Source organism: Arabidopsis lyrata (genome assembly GCF_000004255.2).
Source record: "Arabidopsis lyrata subsp. lyrata unplaced genomic scaffold ARALYscaffold_4, whole genome shotgun sequence".
Taxonomy (NCBI): Eukaryota; Viridiplantae; Streptophyta; class Magnoliopsida; order Brassicales; family Brassicaceae; genus Arabidopsis; species Arabidopsis lyrata.
Window position 1 is genome coordinate 11615978 of NW_003302552.1, and position 18915 is coordinate 11634892.

Consider the following 18915-nt stretch of genomic DNA (forward strand, 5'->3'; position numbering starts at 1 on the left):
TAAATTTTCCCCAGGTTTATCTCAAGTTCTATAGTTCGATTCCTATATAGTGCCTCTTTTTGATAATTTTTGTAATTAAATTATTGTGGTTTATATGTTGTGCCCTATATAGAAATCTGTTTTGGATCCACCACTGCCGGTCAACGATTGTCAACGCCGAATTTTGATGAATAGTGTATCAGAATAAAATGTTCGTGATGTTGACCACATGTCGTCATATAGTTGGTATATGTGGGTATGCAATACATTTAGTTCGTGTAGTTGATCGTACATTTTTAAACTTGGCATGTGTAATCATGTATTCGGTTATACTTTGTAGCTGAGTATCTTTTTTCCATGTTTATATTGTTCACCATCAATTTTCATCATATTTTTAAAAATAAAAATAAATCGAGTAAACAATTTTGGTGATATAATAAAATCATAAAGTTAACTAAAATGAGGAATTTTAAAATATATACGGTGAAGTAGGAGGCGTGAATCTCAGGGACCGGCCGGCCACGTCTCGATCACCGCCTTTCTCTGTTACTGTCACCTGCCCTCCCTAACCTCGCCGCCTTCAACGCCTGATCCACTCACGTGTTTCTTTTAATTTCTATCTCAAATAGTCGAATATATTCATGTGTGGTAATTAAAGATGTATTTTCTACTTTCAATTAATGTAAATGGTTTTACACATGAAACATAGTTTTGATACAACTAATTAACAACCGTTGACTAAAACATATAACAGATGACAAACCATAAACCTATAAATATATAATATATATAATTTATAATGGTTATATAAAATCTAAAATTAGTATGATTTTTGATAGAGATTTGTGGTGAACTATTATGGGAAAGAAGGAATCATCTAGTCACGACCACGCGTTCCACTGAAAATAATCAATAAGAGCTCCACTTAAATTGCTTAAAATAATTTACAATTTTGTTGCGGAAAAAAATCGCTAACGCCTTTTTTTGTTAAAGCTTTTGCTCCATTTTGTATCTTTTTTTTTTTGTCATCTAGAATTTTATTATTGATCTTCAAATGGAACCAGGATAGAATACAACGCCCAAAAGAGGGAAACTAAAGCCGGCGAACGACATGTATGTCCCCGGAGACAAAGCCGGCGGAAAGCGAGATTTCCCCGGAAGCTAGGCCCTATAGAAGGGAAACTAAAAACAGTAGTAGTACAAAGCAAAAGAATTCAAACCACAAACGCAAGAGGTCGAAACCAAAAACTAAGAAAGAAGCATCAAGCATAAACCTTAAAAGAAACGAAAGACCCAAGAACACAAGAACCCAATTCTTCTGAAGCACAAGCGATTGAGATTTACCAAGGATGCCCGCGGCCAAACCGAAGATAACATCTACCTCCTCCTATCACGATGAGAGCTGATCTCTCGAAACCACGAACCAAGACTTCATAACCCGGCAAGCGAGACAAAAGAGTTAAGAGAACCTCGAGCACACTTCCGAATACGACGATCGACGACTGCTGCGCCAAAAAACGTCAAACTAGAAACCTTCAAAAGGCGATCCTATCAAAACAGATCAGGAAAGCAAGGACAAGGAGAAAGGCCCAGCATCTCGAAAATCACCAAACTCAAGAACAAGAAAGACGACAAACCGAGACAGCTAACAACCACAACGAACAACATCAGGGAGAAGAACGAGATGTATACTTAGAGGTCTAGCGAACCACACAAACAAATCAAAACTTCTTCTTAGCATGGAAACGATCCCAATGTGAAACAAAGATTGAGCCGAGGAGACCAGGAACGGAAGGAAGAGCAAATGCTGGACTTAACCTGACTAAGACCCAAACACCACTCAACAAAGACGGCATTGGAAACAATAAGCACAAAAGCGACTAAGAATAGGATTAGATCCAGCAAAACAAAGGCATAATTCTCAGAGCAGCACCGTAGATCCTAACAATCCGGAGCCAAACGTTTCGCTAAATCATAAACCCACAAACACAGCTGCTTCAACCGAAACCGCAAGACCCAGAAACAAACTCGAAACAAACCAGAAGAGTCACCAAACGCAGGCCGAAAACAATGCAAACAAACCCAAACAGACTAACCTCAGCTTCACGGAGAAGGAACAAGAGCAGGAGGAAAGTAAACCCGACCAATAGACAAACAAAAACCCAGGACCAGACGAACAGAGAAGAGCAAGCCACGAGACCCTAGCACTCACTGGATCTGACGAAACAAATCTTCAATCTTCAGACATCGCTAGGGGAGGGAGATCGACGATCGCAGAGAACACCGAGCATACCACACCGTGAAGACCAGACTACAACAACGAGCGAACAAAACTCTGCTCTACTCACCGGAGAAAGCTGAGGCAAAACCCAAAGACAATAAACAAAGAAAGACAAAGCAGCAGGGACCCTCTCACAGTGACGGCGAGGAGCGCCACACACCGGAGAGGGAGATCGGAAAATTTGCTTCTGTGGCGGCTAGGGCGACACTTCAACGAGAGAGAAGAGAAAAAGGTCGTGACTCGCTCCATTTTGTATCTTTTATATGCTAAATATAACATAAGTACATAATATAGAACTAGAATTTAATCCGCGGTATACCGCGGGGTTATATTTTTTTTAAAAATGTAATGTTATTCTTTTAAAGATTAATTAAGGATATATCATATTAATTTGTATTTTTAAATGTAGATATCTATCTATCAATTTTTGAAGTATAGATACGAAAACATACATTTTTCTTAAGTAACGATGTATGGTAGATTTTAAAATTTTGAATATTTTACTCTTCAGTATACCGTGGGTCGGTTTTTTTATAACTAAAAATTTTAAATTTAAGTTGGATTTGTTTTGTTAATATTGTTTTTTTTGTTTGTGTTTAAGATTGTATAATTTTATTTTGATTGTTAATTTTAGGATTTCATCCGTGATATACCATTATTTATTAATATCGACCCAAACCCGTCATCCCATATAAACCCGTCTATATTATCTCGTTAACTAAATTATTAGTGTTATAAAATCCAAGAAATAAATTATTATTGTTATAAAATCTAATAATTTTAGAATCTCACCCATGGTATACCGTTCTTTGAACGATTTTAAATTGATACTACTAATATATATTTTAAATTTATCATATAAAGTGTATATGATTTCAAGTTTTTGTGTTTTTTTTTTTTTTAAATAAAGCAACGGCTTAAATGATGATAGATATAGTTCTTTTTCCTGTATGTGTATATGATTTTTCTATGTGAATATTTTGATTATTATAAATTAGTATTTTTATTGCTATGCAAAATGTTAATATAAATATTTGCTATAAATTTTTTTTTTGAAGATATATGGAAAGATTGTGTAGAGATTTTTAGAAACAAATTAGGCAAGATATTGTTTGGTTAATATTTTTTATTTAAATTTTGTAAAAATAATAATAAATGATAATGGCATGAACTCGTAAATAAGGTGAAACTCCAGGATTTCTCCAAAAATGTATATATAGATGTGAATTGTATTTCTCATTGATTGCATATATACATGCCTTATTGACTTGTCCTTTATATGGACATATTTTGGTAACTCCAATCTTGTTGCTTATATTATATCAGTGAATCTAAGAAGACTATGCCCTTGGCCTGTGAATTTTCTTTCGCTAACAATATATCTCTTAAAAATTCATAGATTTAGTTAGTTAAGACAATAATGGCATGAACTCATAATTTGGGTTTAACACAATCTGTCCCGTCAAGAACGGCGTTTGCAACGTCGGTAGCTTCGGCGCTTGAGTTGGACGAGGGAGATTTGGTCATGGATTCAAGCATCGATTCTCAAAATAATGAATAATAATATAATATACTAAAGAGATCTAAAATATAGCAAGAACGAATTTTGTACCTTTGTGTCAAGCATGACGGCGCAGAAGATACCAGTGTTCAGGCCAATCTTTGGATTCTAGTGGCCTAAAGCATACTTAAGAAAAAAAAACAACAAAAAAAAAACCATAAAAGGGAAAAAAAAACGAAAAGAAAAATACTGTAAAAATAAAGACTCGAACTCACCACTTGTTAGTCAAGTGCTAAATACATAACCAACCGACCAAACAAAGATTTCTAACATGTGGCCCTAAAAAATGTCTAATATTTTGTGGCCTAAAGCACATGCTTTGGCTGCTTTATGAGCGGGCCGGGCCTGCCAGTGTTGTCCATAACGGTTCTGAGAGTATCGAGAGTTTCTTGATGGTACGTTCATACCGGTTTTTGAGAAACTTATCGATCATCTCCACCGATTTTGAAGCCGGTCCAAGAGTACCCTAAACCCTAAACCTTCGTCTTTTGACCTAAAAGCTCCATTGGTTGCTTGTCCCTCAAGTAATATATATCTCCATTGTGGAAACTTTCGATAATGGAAGAGTTTTGAACTTGAAGAGGGGAAACTTTCAATGAATCCCAAAACATCCATTTACCTTTGTAATAGCCCCAACCAAATCCTTTGCCTCTACCGCAAAGATAACTCTTGGCACTTTTTGTTGGAACTCATTTTTTACACAAGTGGCTCCGGCTAACTTTCCGGCGACTTTTTCGGTGACGTCCGTCATCGGATGAACAGATAATGGAATCTTCTCTTGCGGATCAAGGTGCTTCTCCTCTCGCCTATAAAAGCAACACTTCTCACTCTCATTTTTTTCACGCTTTCATACAAAAAACGCAACAACAAAACTCTCTCCTATCTCTCTTCTCAAAGTAAATCTCAAGAGTATATCGTTTATATCAAGTTCGTAGATTCCGCTATCGAGTGAAGCGATAACGGTCTCATTGTGATTGTATCCTGCAATCCGCTGCTTATAAAACCGTCTCATCTACGGGAGCTAGTTTCGATTACGGAAAGAGATTTCAAATCTCGCATTCACGAGTTTTCTAAATTCGTCTTTCCAAATCGTTTTCTAAAAATTCTTTCTCTCTGTTTTCAAATCGGGATTTCGCAGTCCTACACTTTTTCTTTAAGCTCCTCATACTTTCTAAGGAGTAAGGTCCTCCATTTGTCTCAATTGAACCAAAGCAAAAGATTCCAATTTCAACAACAACAAAATTGAACTATTGATATGAAGTTTCTACTAAGCATTTTGATTGTTGTCCCTTCTTCCCAATAGTTTTAATTTTCTTGTCTCTCGACGGAAATAATTATTTCTGAGTTTTATTATATTCAAAGAGCAAAACCAATTGGCTTTGGCTTATGGTATTCTTCTCGTTAACGAATCATCTATTCCCATTTGTTATTAATTCATTGGGTCAAAGGGTAATGATCCCACAAGAAGATTCATAAGCTTTTCTCTCCCCAAAGCCAATTTGGTTATTATGTCAATTATTCATGCTTATTATATACTAGATCATGTCCTTAAAACTATCCGATGTGGGATTTATTATGATAACTAATACTAATACTATTTCAAATTTTGGCCGTTTAGGTTTGCATAACGTTACCGTAAACCTCAAGTAATATGCTTTGACCCTTCTAGGCTTTTTATGTACAGTAAGTTTTGAATTGCCCTTTTGGCCTAAGCAAAAATTTGACAAAGTAGAATGAGTCTAAACCCTAGAATTTAATGGACTTCATTATTCCTTCCTTCGATTGTATGTTTAAGTAGTTATTTTGATCTGACTTTGAACCCTAGAATTTGGGATAAACTGAGAAACTCATGCTCTAGTGATGGAATCAGCGCATTGCCATATTCTTTGCTAACTAAGAAACTCTTTAACCTTCCTATCAAAGATTCCAAAGACGAGCGTTTTATCTACTCGATAGAGAAATCTTTGGTTAAATGTTCATGGACTTAACTAAAAGGTCATGAAATTCCCACTTAATGGATCAGTCTTTGTGAGTTCCATGAACATATTTATGAAGTTTAACCGGTCACACCTGAAAAAGTTGAACTCAATGATCTTTAAGCCAAGTCCATTTACACAATGCAAGATTGAAGAAGTGGGGATAGCCACATGTGTTGGTCGCCGGCCGGTATCTCACAGATTTCTTTTATGTGAACATAAAAGCAAGACATTGGTGTCTTTAAAGCTTGAAAATCCAGAGATTTTTGTTTCTCTACCTTGTCATATTTTTCAGTTTACGGTTGTATCTTTATAGTTGCATCTATTCATTTAAAGTTACGTCTCTTCATTATATTGCATTGTATTTTTTCGTCACAACTTTTTGTATGACTAGTTGTCTATTTAAATGTTTCATGACTTTTGAACTCTATATATTTGTCATTCTTCCTAAGTAGTTTCCAAATTTTATTTTTTAACATAGATTATTTGTTTCATGATGAATCCAAAAAAAATAATCTGTAAAATGGCTCCAAATTCTTTATTCTCTAAACTATTTTTAAACATATATCATTTAATATTAAAGAAATTCCATTAATTCTTGATCTAACTAATGTTTTTTTGGAATGATTATAAAAATGGAGAAGTTTTAATCAACTTTAACTATAAACTTCTAATGAAGATACCAACAATTTTTTTCTGAGAATTGGACGGATTATACAATGATTTTTTTTATTTAACTATTTTATATGGCAATAATAATGCTTTCTATCTTAAGACAATATATATGGGTTGTATATAATGAAATTGATGTTGCATTAACACTATTACAAAATCTAAATATGAGAAGACATCATCATGTGACGCTTGTGATTGGGCGCTTTAAATGTGGTAAGCGTCAAATAAACCGTTTCAAATGGTATAGTAATTCAGAAACCATTTCCATTACTAGTAAAAAAGCAATGCTTCCAATTCGTCACATGAATATTCAAAGAATTTTTTTTTTACTTAGTTAATTTATCAACATAAATATAAATTTGTGAGATCTTGTAAATGTTTATATGTTTGTTATAGATATAATTTACGTCATCAAATTTTTTTATTTTCTCGAATATATATAATAAAATAAATATTAATTTTATATTTAAAGAATAGTGGGCTAACAAAAAATACCAATTCTCGGAAAAAGTTCTTAGTCACCCACAAGTCGTGCTAAATACCGACTCTATCCAAAATTTTGGGTTTTGATCCGTTAGAATTTCTCATCTCTATATTATAACTCTTCTTTATGTATTTTGTCACTTATAAATAATTTTACATTCATAAAAAATGTTTCAAAAGTGTTTTTAATAATAATTCTTCTTTTTTACATTTTATTCATAAATATTTTTAACATCTTTAGAAAATATTTACGATATAACTTTAAAACATAATTAATTTTATGTAATAATTCAAATATTTGAATATATTATCAGAATAATTTAATACATAAACACAATCAAATATATTTGTAAATTTAATACATAAATACAAAAATTTGTTAAAAATGAGTTTCCGGCGACATCGCGGAGGTTCATAGCCTAAGTCATAATAATAAAATAAAATAAAACTCATTTCGCAAACAAGTATATTAAAAAAAAATTAACTTCTATATACAAGGCCGGCCCTGAGGGCAGCCAAATGAAGAATGGTTGAATTTTTTTTTTTTTGGTAAATATGTAAATACATATGCTATATTTTAAAGATATGATTAGAAAAAAATAACAATTAATCTTTTAATGTGGATTCTATATAATATGAAATAAAAATTCAGTTTTTAATACATTTTATTACCTAAAATAATTTAAATTAATATAAAAATGATATAATAATAGAAAATATTAAATATATAATTATATTAAAGGGCCCCTATTTTTGTTTTGTATTTGGGATTTGGCCCCCATTTTCTCAGGACCGGCCTGTCTATATCTTATGTTGGAGCAAATTGTTAGGGCTAGAAATAGTCTTTTATTTAGACTAATCATTTATAGTAACCTAAACCTACTTTAGGGCTTATGGGTCAATACAAAAAACCTAGTAATTCGGTAAGTACACATGCTTTTGGATCCTTATAATCAACTATTGGTGTGGTCATATCTGACATAAGTAGAGCTAGGAGTTTAATGGTAAGAAAAAGACATGATATGTTCCTAGCCCGACCCGAGTATTAAGATTTGAATCAGATAAGTTTCATAGCTCACTAGCCTTTAAGGGAGTCGAAGATATATTTGAGATAATTTGTTCATTAATATAACTTAGAAACCGGACCAGACACTGAATAGTCGAATCGGGTTTCATTTATTACTAGTACTATGGATCAGGAAATATTAAAACCTTCTTCTAGTATGCTAAAGTGAGATTCGATGTAAAACCTTCATTAATTAATATCAATAAAAGTACACCCATGATCGAAGAAAAAATAAATGTTCAATGAGACTCGAAAGAAAAAATGATTTACCAATCATCATCATTTGATGTCATTGGCATCTTTAAGAGCGCAATGGAGAAGTTGTTATGAGAAAGTGTTGGAATGGCCAGCTCTTCAAACTTAAACCGAAGGTAACGCTCATTCAAAAGTATGACTATCTTGTCTATGTCTAATGTCTTTGTGTTTTTAAGCACAAGTTCCACAAATGAAGTCGCGTGCTTTGACTCTAAATACCAAGGTAAATTGTTGAAAAAGACCCCATCTTTTGATCTCCAACATTGATCTGGGTTTAAGCCTTGCAACTGCAAGTAGTTGTTTATATCCTTCTCCTGCTCAACAGAAAGAAAATACAAAAGTGGTTCTTGGATATATTTTTGAACTTAGTGAAAGTTAGAAGAGAGCCCATGGAAGATAAAAAGCAGTTAACTAATTAATGGTAAATATATATACCCGTATGGTGTTGGTATCCCTTGCGCGTATAGTTAGCTTCTTTAAATCAGGTGAGTTTTGTAACAGTCTTTCTATACCAGGAATAACATACTGAAATATCACTGTTTCCAGCGTCAAATCTTTCACCTTGAACATCGGAAAAGGAACACCACGAACCTCGGCAAGAGATATAATCTAACAAAAATCAAAGAAAATCAATTTCTAATGAAAACTAATCCATCCGAAAATGATAGATTTTGCAATCAACTGAGAATATAGGTATTAGAGAATCCAAGAAGTAGGGTACATACTTGAAGAAAGTTTCCCTCAAAAGTAAGCTTCTCTACATTCTGCAACTTTTCTAACATCTTTAGCACCATGTCTTGAAGAAAATCAGCCTCGAAGATTCCGGTTATTGGGACAATGCAAATGTCCAGTCTAGCTTCGGCTAAAGACGAGAGATTAACAAAAGTACATGGTAACTGAGAGTTTGTCAATCTGAGACGATGGATATGTGGTGCCACAATATGCGTTGGCCCCAGAACCCAAATGTTGCGGTTTATTTTCAACGTTCTCAAACGCAGTGATTTGCTGAGATCCAGAACCCTTAGTTGATCGCAGAAATACAAAGTTAAGCTTTCGAGAAGGGGACTACCAGATAGAATCTTAGCCATGGATTCATCAGAGATATTACAATTACATAAGTACAACTTCTTCAGGGATGTCCAAGACAAGGAGCATGCGGGAACCATAAGATCAGTAAAGCTTAACGTAATGGTGAGTTTCTTAACAGAGGAATTGACGTAGAAGAAATCAGGAATCTGAAAGTTATAACTGGAACCAGGATGCCAGAAATCCAGGGAAAGATTCTCCACGTTGCGGGATATGGCGAACTCGACCCACCTGTTGATATGGGGAATATTCTGCTTCCTTGTGGTGTTGAGATGAAAATTCATCATCTTCAGAGAAGTGTAGCGATTTAGGGTTATCGAAGCAGCCTTCAGTGTCTGGTCATCTAAGGAGATAATCGAAGCAGCCTTCAGTGTCCGGTCATCTAAGGAGATAGAAGGTATATCGCACCATACATGTCTCCATCGTTTGGACAAGAGGGAGGTTCTGATGGCTAACTTGGTCGGAATAAAGGAGAGGATATGTTGGAGGATAGAATCAGGTAAAGAGCTTATTAAGCCTACTCCTTCGGTTTTCTGACAAGGATTGTTGCCGTTGCTAGGGACTCTTGTACCGTCGGTGAAGCTCTCGTCCGCCATCTCTAATTTTTTTTTCTAAAGCTAATTTGCGATTTTCTTAGGGTTTTGTTATTATGAAACAGCTTATGTATGTGAGTCTACGAAGAAAAGGGAACGAAAAGTGAAACTTCTCACACATACATTGAATAAAGGATTTGGAGTCATTTATATTAAAATGATAAATTCTATGTTATTCAAACAAATTTTTTTAAAAGTTATCTAAAATTAAGTGTTATTGGATTAGTGATTTTAAAATGTACAATCAAATCCACTGTTATTGAAAATATTTTAAGTAGTAGATTTGAAGTCATTTGAGTGACTTTAGATGAGATTTCAGATAATTTAAATCTCATAATTTAGGTGAGATTTGAGAGAATTTTAATAATGAATTTTCTAATTCACCAAAATTTACCAAAATTATCTCAAAACTCAATAAACTCAAATCACTCTAAATTCATCATTCAATACACCCCCAGATTTTTATCAAACTAGGTAAATCTCAGTAAATGTTATTTAGAAATATATTTAGAAAAATAATCAGAAATATCTTTGGTTAGAAAAGAGTTATTTACATACAATTTATTTAAGAAATAAATATTAAAGGTTCTTGATAATATTTTAAATCTAAATAGTAATCACACATCTTTTTAAAATTTTATTTGGAGGTTTTTTAAAAAAACAGGATTTAAATCTTACACATTGCATCTTGCAATATAATTTAGGGAAATTGTTAAAAATACTCTTTTTGGTGTGCCCCTTTTAGATGTCCATTTTCAAAAATGCCTCTTTTTAAATATGAAATTTTTATAAAGTTTTATTAGGTTTATAAGGTACTTATGGATTGTAACTACTACTTGAAGACTCGATCCAAGTATTTATAAGGTTTTATAAAGTTTTTTTTAAAGGTTTTACAAGTTATTTTAAAGGATTTTTAAGGTTTTTCAAAGGTTTTACAAGATATTTTAAAAGTTTTTAAAGGTATTTAAAATGCATTTATAAGGTATTTATAAAGTATTTATAAGATTTTAGATACATAGAAATGTAGTTTGTGTATGTTTTAATAATATTACATTAATATTTGGGTAAATCTTATATTTTTAAGAGATTTTTTATAAGGTTTTTAAAAAGGGGTATTTTTGAAAAGTGGCATTGAAAAAGTGCCATTTTAGCAAAAGCCCCTATAATTTACTGAAAACTAAGTATCTTTTAAATCATAACAAAACAGATTTTAATTCTACCCACTTCATCTTAATGGGTAACAACTAAAGTTTTTATATCAAAAATAATATGTGTATCATATCAAATCTATATCTTAGTAAATATTAAAAATAAATAAAAACGAACAAACAAATTTAATAAAAAAATAAATGATTAGTCCAAAAATTTTTTCTGGAAACCAACATTATTTTAAATATATATATTTTCTATACGTTGTAATCTCTTAAGTAATAATTTTTGTAAATGCGTTAAAATTAATAAAATAAAGCATAAATAAAAATGTACTAAACAATTTCACCAACTAATCTAAAATTCATTCTTTTTAATTTCATTGTTTTTTTTTGTTTTCACTTACAAATAAAATTACAGTACAACCATAAATACAAATTATATCCAACTAAATTAGTGTTGAACAACATATATTGTTCATTTGAACTTCAAGACTAATTGTTTGTTGGTTAATAGCCAAGCTAAATGGTTAAAAGTTTTGATATATGTCAAAATCTAATTGATCAATAACATACGTAAATAGCATATAATTTTTTTTTCTTTTTTTTGGGTTAGTTTTCCTTTTTTCTTGAAAAAAACAAAAAGTTAATAAAAAAATTCCCCAAAAAAACCTCAATTATTTTTTATTTGGACGTTCAATACCCAATTATTTTCGGTTGGAAAAACAAATACACATATTAATAAAACTGTGCGATTTAATATCTAAATAATTAAATGAAGTTATTTTCATACTCACGATCTCACAACAAAAATAAAATTCCAATTTTACCCTTACTATCTCAATTAATTATTAACTTTTAGATTACGTGACAATAGTTTTTGTTTAAATAAAAATTAATTTTATTAATATTTCATTTCTTTGTTATCCCAAACAAAATTCAAAAAAAAATTCAAAATAATTTGCAGTTTATTATACAAATATTTAATTTTTACAAATATTTTGCAAATAATTTGCAGTTTATTTTACAAATATTTGAGAGAGACGATGAGATTCGGATTGAGATTTTGTCGAAAATAGTTTCATTCGTGAAGGATTTATATTCGAATAGAGAGTTTCTCACGACGAAAAAAAAGTTCATATTGATGCTCGTTGATATCATATGCATCACGACGAATCAAATCAAATTAGTTTTATTGGCGATGAAGATTTTGGATAGGATTAAAAGGAGATTGTGAACGGTTATCGAATTTGATGGTTGCAAAAAAAGACGACGGAGATTGTTTACCGGTAATTATCCTAGATATTAATAAAAAAAAATAGAATCTAAGAGAAAACGTCTCTTTGACATTGCAAAGACGGAATAAGATTGTACAAATGACTATTTTTAATATTTTTGATTTTATGCTAATTTTTATGTTTAATTTTAAAATAAAATAATTATATAAATTTAAAATTTATTTTTAGGTTACATCACATTCACATTTTGAATGAATGTTTATTTCAATATGAAATAATACAACGTTATTTAAAAGTTTATCATGAATTGAGATGGTAAGGGTAAAATTAGAATATTTTTTTCTGTTGTGAGTTCATGAGTATGCCAATAACAACATTGGATTGTTTGGGTATTAAATCGCACAGTTGTATTAGTATGTGTATTTTTCGTCCAACCGAAAACAATTGGGTATTAAACGTCCAAATAAATAATACATGAGGTTTTTTTTGGGAATTTTCCCTTTTCAAAAATGCCCCCTTTAAGAGTCCATTTTTTAGTTTGCCCTCTTTAATTTTTAGTGACCATTTTACCCTTATTTGAAACAAAATTAGGTCCACAAAATACAGAATATTTTTTTGCGGGAAAAGTGATCCCGCAAATTTTTGGCGGGAATAATGATCCCGCAATTTTCTCGCCAAAATTTTTTTTTTTCAGGAAAAGTGATTCCGCAATTTTTTTGGCAGGAAAAATTTACAAGGTATTTTAAAGTTTTTACAAGTGTTTTGTAAGGTTTTACAATGTATTTTAAAAGGTTTTACTATGTAGTTTAAAAGGTTTTACAAGGTACTTATAAGGTTTTACAAGTAAAAACCTTTAAAATACCTTGTAAATTTTTCCTGCCAAAAGTTTAACACCAAAAAAATTGCGGAATCACTTTTCCCGCAAAAAATTGTTTTTGGCGGGAAAAAATTTTACGGGAAAATTTTACGGGAAAATTTTACAAGGTATTTTAAAGGTTTTACAAGTTTTTACAAAATCAAATTTGTAATTTTGATGTGTGCACATTCTCATGTTTTCCTTATATATTTGTGATATCTTTTATTAAAAGAAGGGTAATTTAGTCATTTTGTACATAAAAAAGGTTATTTTTAAAAATGGACAGGCAAAGGGGGCATTTTTGAAAAGGGGTATTGAAAAAGAGGCATTTTTGTGAGTCTCCCTAAATATATATCGAATGATGAATTTAGAGTGAATTAGAAAATTTATTATTAAAATTTTATCAAATCTCACATAAAACCATTAGATTTGTATTTTTGTATTTTTAACTAATAAATTCTCTGAAATCTCACCTAAAGTCACTCAAATGACTTTAATCCACTATTTAAAACATTTTCAATAACAATGGATTTGATTGTACATTTTAAAATCACTAATCTAATAACAATTGATTTTAGAAATTTTTATAAAATTGATGTTTGAATAGCATAGGATTTGTCATTTTAATAGAATTCACTCCAAATCCTTTATTCAATACACCCCTTTATATATACGGAAAACGGCCAAAATCAACCCCAACTATTTCAATGCGGTTTTTTTCAACCCAAACTCTTACCCTCTGCACTTATCAACCCAAATTCACATAATTTTAAATAACAAACCTGAACTATATAACTGTTAGCCAATTTCAACATATACATGATAATATATAATGTAACAAATATGAATTATGTAATATTTAGCCAATTGAATAAAAGAAATGATTCAGAAACAAATAAACAAATAATTACGAGTACTTAACAATTCTAATCGATATTAACAAATACAAAAAAATTATGTTGAAATTGGCTAACGGTTACATAGTTCAAGTTTGTTATTTGAAATTTATGTTGGTTCGGGTTGATAAGTGCAGGAGATCAGAGTTTGGGTAGAAAAAAGCCGCATAGAAATAGTTGGAGTTAATTTTGGCCATTTTCTCCTAAATATACATGTAAATATTTACTATATATATCATGTTGGAGAAATAATCTATTTTTAGATGAATGGTGTATCCCGTGGAAATCCGGATTTGACTACGGTGGAAATTCGAAAATTTGGCGTTTAACTTATACAATAAACAGCTAAATTTGGTCACACAAATCAACCGAGTAAAAAGCTGAACCAAATTGTACTAGTAAGAACATATAATAATATATCTAATTTATAATGGTTATATAAAATCTAAAATTAGTATGATTGTAGATGGAGATATGTGGTGAACTATTATGGATAAGAAGGAATCATCTAGTCACGACCACGCGTTCCACTGAAAATAATCAAGAAAAGCTCCACTTAAATTGTTTAAAATAATTTACAATTTTGTTGCGGAAAAAAACCGCTAATGCCTTTTTTTGTTAAAGCTTTTGCTCCATTTTGTAACTTTTATATGTTAAATATAACATAAATACATAATATAGAATGTGAATTGTATTTCTCATTGATTGCATATATACATGCCTTATTGACTTGTCCTTTATATGGACGTATTTTGGTGATTCCAATCTTGTTGCTTATATCAGTGAATCTAAGAAGACTATGGCCTTGGCCTGTGAATTTTCTTTCGCTAACTCAATAAATCTCTAAAAAATTCATAGATTAGTTAGTTAATCAAGATAATATCATGAACTCATAATTTGGGTTTAACACAAATCTCCCTCGGCTTGAGTTGGACGAGGGAGATTTGGTCATGGATTCAAGCATCGATTCTCAAAATAATGATTAATAATATAATATAACAAAATTATTATGTGCAGTATTTTCTTGATAATTTAGTACCAAACCGGTTTTGGAATCGAACCGAAAGGCCCAGCCTGTTAACAAGATAAAGTGAAACCCTATTTTTTCACGTACGTATAAAAGAACTAAAGGAGTCACAAAATCTGAGGCAATGCACATAAACCAATACCCTAACTCGATCCTTGTCTGTGAACCATCTCAGCACCACTCGATTCCAGCTCGAGCCGCCGCGTGAATCGTCTTCACCGAAGAGGTAAAACCTGTGATCTTAAATCTGGATTTTAGTATCTAGGTTGATTAATTGTTAAACCATCCTAATAACCCTGGCTTGAATAGCCGCAGATCTGTGTTGGCGAGCCGTCCACTTTGCCGTTCTAGCTGTCAAGCAAACCGTCGAGGAGATCTACCAAGAAAGGTAACGGCGAAGTTCAACTCTTGTGTCTGTTCTTTTGGTTATTGAACCGATAGTCTAAACCAAGTACTAGACCAGGAACTCTAATTGATTAAGTCCACCAGAACCGAAACTTAATTATTGAGAACGCATGAGTTGATTTGCCGTTGTGGTCACATGCGGTGGACAGTGGTACTGCATGTTTACTGCTTCTCGAATTAATTTTACTGGTTCTTAAGATTAATTTGTATTTTTTGAAGATGAAAAGTAAAATTGTAAAAGCTATTGACTTTTTTTTTTTGGTATAAACCTCATATAGCTTAGTAGATTTTAGAATACTTAGATTTCTAAGCTAAACTCTAATTTAGTATATATATCTTCTGAATTACAAACAGAGAAAAATAATTCCTAAATCTCTTTGTTCATAATACGTTGTTAGTACGAAATCCTAACCGCTTGAATTAAAAAATAATTCTATCAAAAAATTTTAACCGAGATCCGAAACATGTCGGTTAGAGACTTTTGGTAAAAAATATTTTTTTGCTCAAACAGCTAGGATTCGTGCTGATAACGTGTTATGAACAAAAAATATTTAAGAATTGTTCTTTCGCTTTTTGATGTATTCCCCACAAGATATAAGATAATATTATGTTTGAGCTTAAAATTCAAATATTCTAAAACCTTTTACAATTTACTAATGTACCTATAATTAGCATTCGCAAAATAACTATATTATTCATAATAATTTTTTCATTGTTTTGGAATATTTCGAGTTTTTGGATATTTGGTTATATTTTTCTTAATCTTTTTTAATTCTAATAAAATTAGTTTAGCTAATCATTGTAATATTGACTATCTTAATGAATATTTTCTTCATAGTTTTCGGTCTATTTAATTACCTCACTAGTAAAAACTATGGGCACTATATGGATTTAGGCCTTTTCGGGTAATGCATATTTCTATATGATATCTAAAGGGCTAATGGGTTATGTAATTATCAGAGATAAAATATCACTATCGAAGATCTCAAATTGTTGGCTAGTTACAATTCATATCTACCAATTATTTTCAATAACAGAAAATTAAGTGCATTTTAGAATATATTAGTAGCGTAAAATGAAAATAGTATTTCATTTTAAGAATATTACTATTATATATACCAAAAACATGTATTCGGTTGTCTTCGTCTTGAATGAGGAGTGTACAAGTTCACTCTTTCGCAGAAATAACGCCAAGCCAAGCTCTTCGGCCTCAAATGTGTTTGGTTTATAACAGGCCTATGGATATCTGTTACTAACCGAACATGACATGTATCCATCGGATAGAAAGGATAAGATTCATTCGGGCATTTAGTGATAACCGCAACCAAACCGAAGTTTTTTTCGGTTTGGTTTTTCGATTCCAGTATTTGTGCCAAGCGCTAACCTTAATAGCGTCTTCTTGAGATTTGTTCTTCTTACTTGTGTTTGAAAACGGCTGATTCTGCCACGAACTTAGTTACTTTATCGTATTTATACACAGAACTTTGAGTTGTGCTTATAGCTACATGGACTTAATAAAAATTCGGTCAAAACAACCAAATCGACAAACAGTATTAATGTTTAGTTAACAAATGTTGACCGGGATGCCATGTTTGCAATTGAAAATGCCACGTCATGTCACAAAACGATGTTGTTTAATACTCCCTCCGTTTCATAAAGAGTGTCGTTTTAAGGTTTTATTTTTGTTTCACAAAAAGTGTCGTTTTAGGTTTTCAATGCAAAATTTAATAATTTTTTATGTTTTATGACTATTAGTATTCTGCAGATTGTTTTACTATTGGGTAGATTATGTTTAGGTATATAGTTAATGATGTTTTTGTTTAGAAAAAACAAAAAATTTAATGTTTTCTTAATCTGTGTGCAAAACTCTAAAATGACACTCTTTGTGAAACAGAAGGGGTATAATTTTATAAAAATAAAAAATCAGAAGAAAAATATTACTTATTGGAGGTTTGAACCCACAACCTCAGCTTAAATACAAAAGCTCGGAACCAACGGAGCGAAAGTAACTTTATTTCATTCGAACACACACATCTATATAATGCAATTGATTAAAATAACAAACAAAAGTTACTCTCCATTCTTCTTTGTAAAAAACTTCCAATTCCATGCAATCGATGGTGGACAGAAGATGGCGAATTGGGAAGAGGAATCGCATTAGGTGTTGCGTTAGGAGCAGTTGATTTGAAACTGTAGTGATTGGAACCCTAGATCCCATCTCTTTCTACAAACAATGGAAAAACCTTCGTAATTCTAAGAACTCGATCCCTTCGTAATCTTCATGGCTCGAATCTTGGCCGTCACAATTCGCCAGAAACTCTCCATCTTCGTCTTCCTAAAATCTCACCATAGATCCTATCTCTTTCTATAAACAATTGAAAATACCCAAAGAAAAACACATACAAATTCCAAAATCGATTCAGTAACAATTAGACATTTTGTATCACATATTCAATTCCAGAAGATGTAGAATCTTCTAGAAATTGCATAATTGAAGTAGAGGAATGAAGCATAGATAGGAATTTGTGGTTTCTCGATCACTATAGAGGAGAAGAAGGTTTCTCGATCACGAAAAGTGTAATAGCATAATTTGTATTGAGTTTGTATATTCATGTTAGAGGTCACGAGTTCGAGACCATTTATGGATATACTTTTTTTTTACTAATAAAACTATGTTGTTTTGTAGCTCCATGTGGCATCCTAATCAGCATCTGTTAACGGAATAGTAACATTGTTTGTCGATTTGATGATTTTGACCGGATTTAGGTTGTTTGTATAGAAAATTCAAATTTGAGTTAAGTTGAGGTATTTATAGGCACGACTCAAAGTTTTGTGTATAAATACGATAAAACAACTAAGTTCATAGGGGAATTGACCGTTTTCCCTCTATAAGAACCTTTATGGGTTTCTTAAACTAAAAAAAAATATTTTAATACAATTTAGTCATATAATTAAATTTTAATTTTCAAAATGAATTGAACCATTATATAGAAGTATGTGTCTTAATGGATTTTATGGGGGTTCTCAAGTTTCTCATTTAAGAACCCTTCTTTGTTGTCTTTATTCTTTTTCTTATTTTTTTTCTAATATTTTTCTTTTCTGAACGAAGTAAAACCTCTATAAATTAATATTGTTGGGACTAGCATATTCTATTAATTTATCAAGTTATTAATTTATCGATATACTAATTACTTTGAAAAAGTAATTTGGGATCAAAAAAATATTTTGATTTATAACGAGGCATTAATTTATCGTGGTTAGAAACTCAACTAAGATCCTCCAACAGGGCTTCTCATCATGGGCTATTAAAGTTTATTGGATCAAAAATAAATCATAAATGGGTAAATAGAAGAAGAAGCGAGTCTTAAATAAGAGGTTCAAGAGCCCATT

General features: G+C 31.4%; 1 protein-coding gene and 2 long non-coding RNA genes across 3 annotated transcripts; 1 reads left to right on the plus strand and 2 right to left on the minus strand.

Annotated features, from left to right (window-relative positions):
• Positions 1–992: 992 nt before the first annotated feature.
• Positions 993–2513, minus strand: LOC9316989. The gene is made up of 2 exons (XR_002332345.1): positions 2076–2513; positions 993–1484 (listed from the first exon to the last, which is right to left on the minus strand). It is a non-coding gene; the product is annotated as an uncharacterized LOC9316989 (long non-coding RNA).
• A 5244-nt stretch (positions 2514–7757) lies between these two features.
• On the minus strand, positions 7758–9988 carry LOC9316990 (putative F-box/LRR-repeat protein At3g18150). Its single transcript, XM_002880877.2, has 3 exons — positions 9002–9988; positions 8712–8885; positions 7758–8590 (listed from the first exon to the last, which is right to left on the minus strand). Exons 1-3 carry the CDS (start codon positions 9956–9958, stop codon positions 8288–8290), a joined length of 1434 nt encoding a protein of 477 aa, XP_002880923.2. The 5' UTR covers positions 9959–9988; the 3' UTR covers positions 7758–8287.
• A 5245-nt stretch (positions 9989–15233) lies between these two features.
• On the plus strand, positions 15234–15501 carry LOC110229422. Its single transcript, XR_002332830.1, has 2 exons — positions 15234–15346; positions 15436–15501. It is a non-coding gene; the product is annotated as an uncharacterized LOC110229422 (long non-coding RNA).
• Positions 15502–18915: the final 3414 nt, after the last annotated feature.

Coding starts and splice junctions, on each gene's coding strand:
- LOC9316990 (XM_002880877.2), bottom strand. CDS start 9,958: ATGGCGGACGAGAGCTTCACCGACGGTACAAGAGTCCCTAGCAACGGC. Junction 8,886..9,001: donor TTGAGGGAAACTTTCTTCAA/GTATGTACCCTA, acceptor GATTTTTGTTAG/ATTATATCTCTTGCCGAGGT. Junction 8,591..8,711: donor GGGATACCAACACCATACGG/GTATATATATTT, acceptor TCTGTTGAGCAG/GAGAAGGATATAAACAACTA.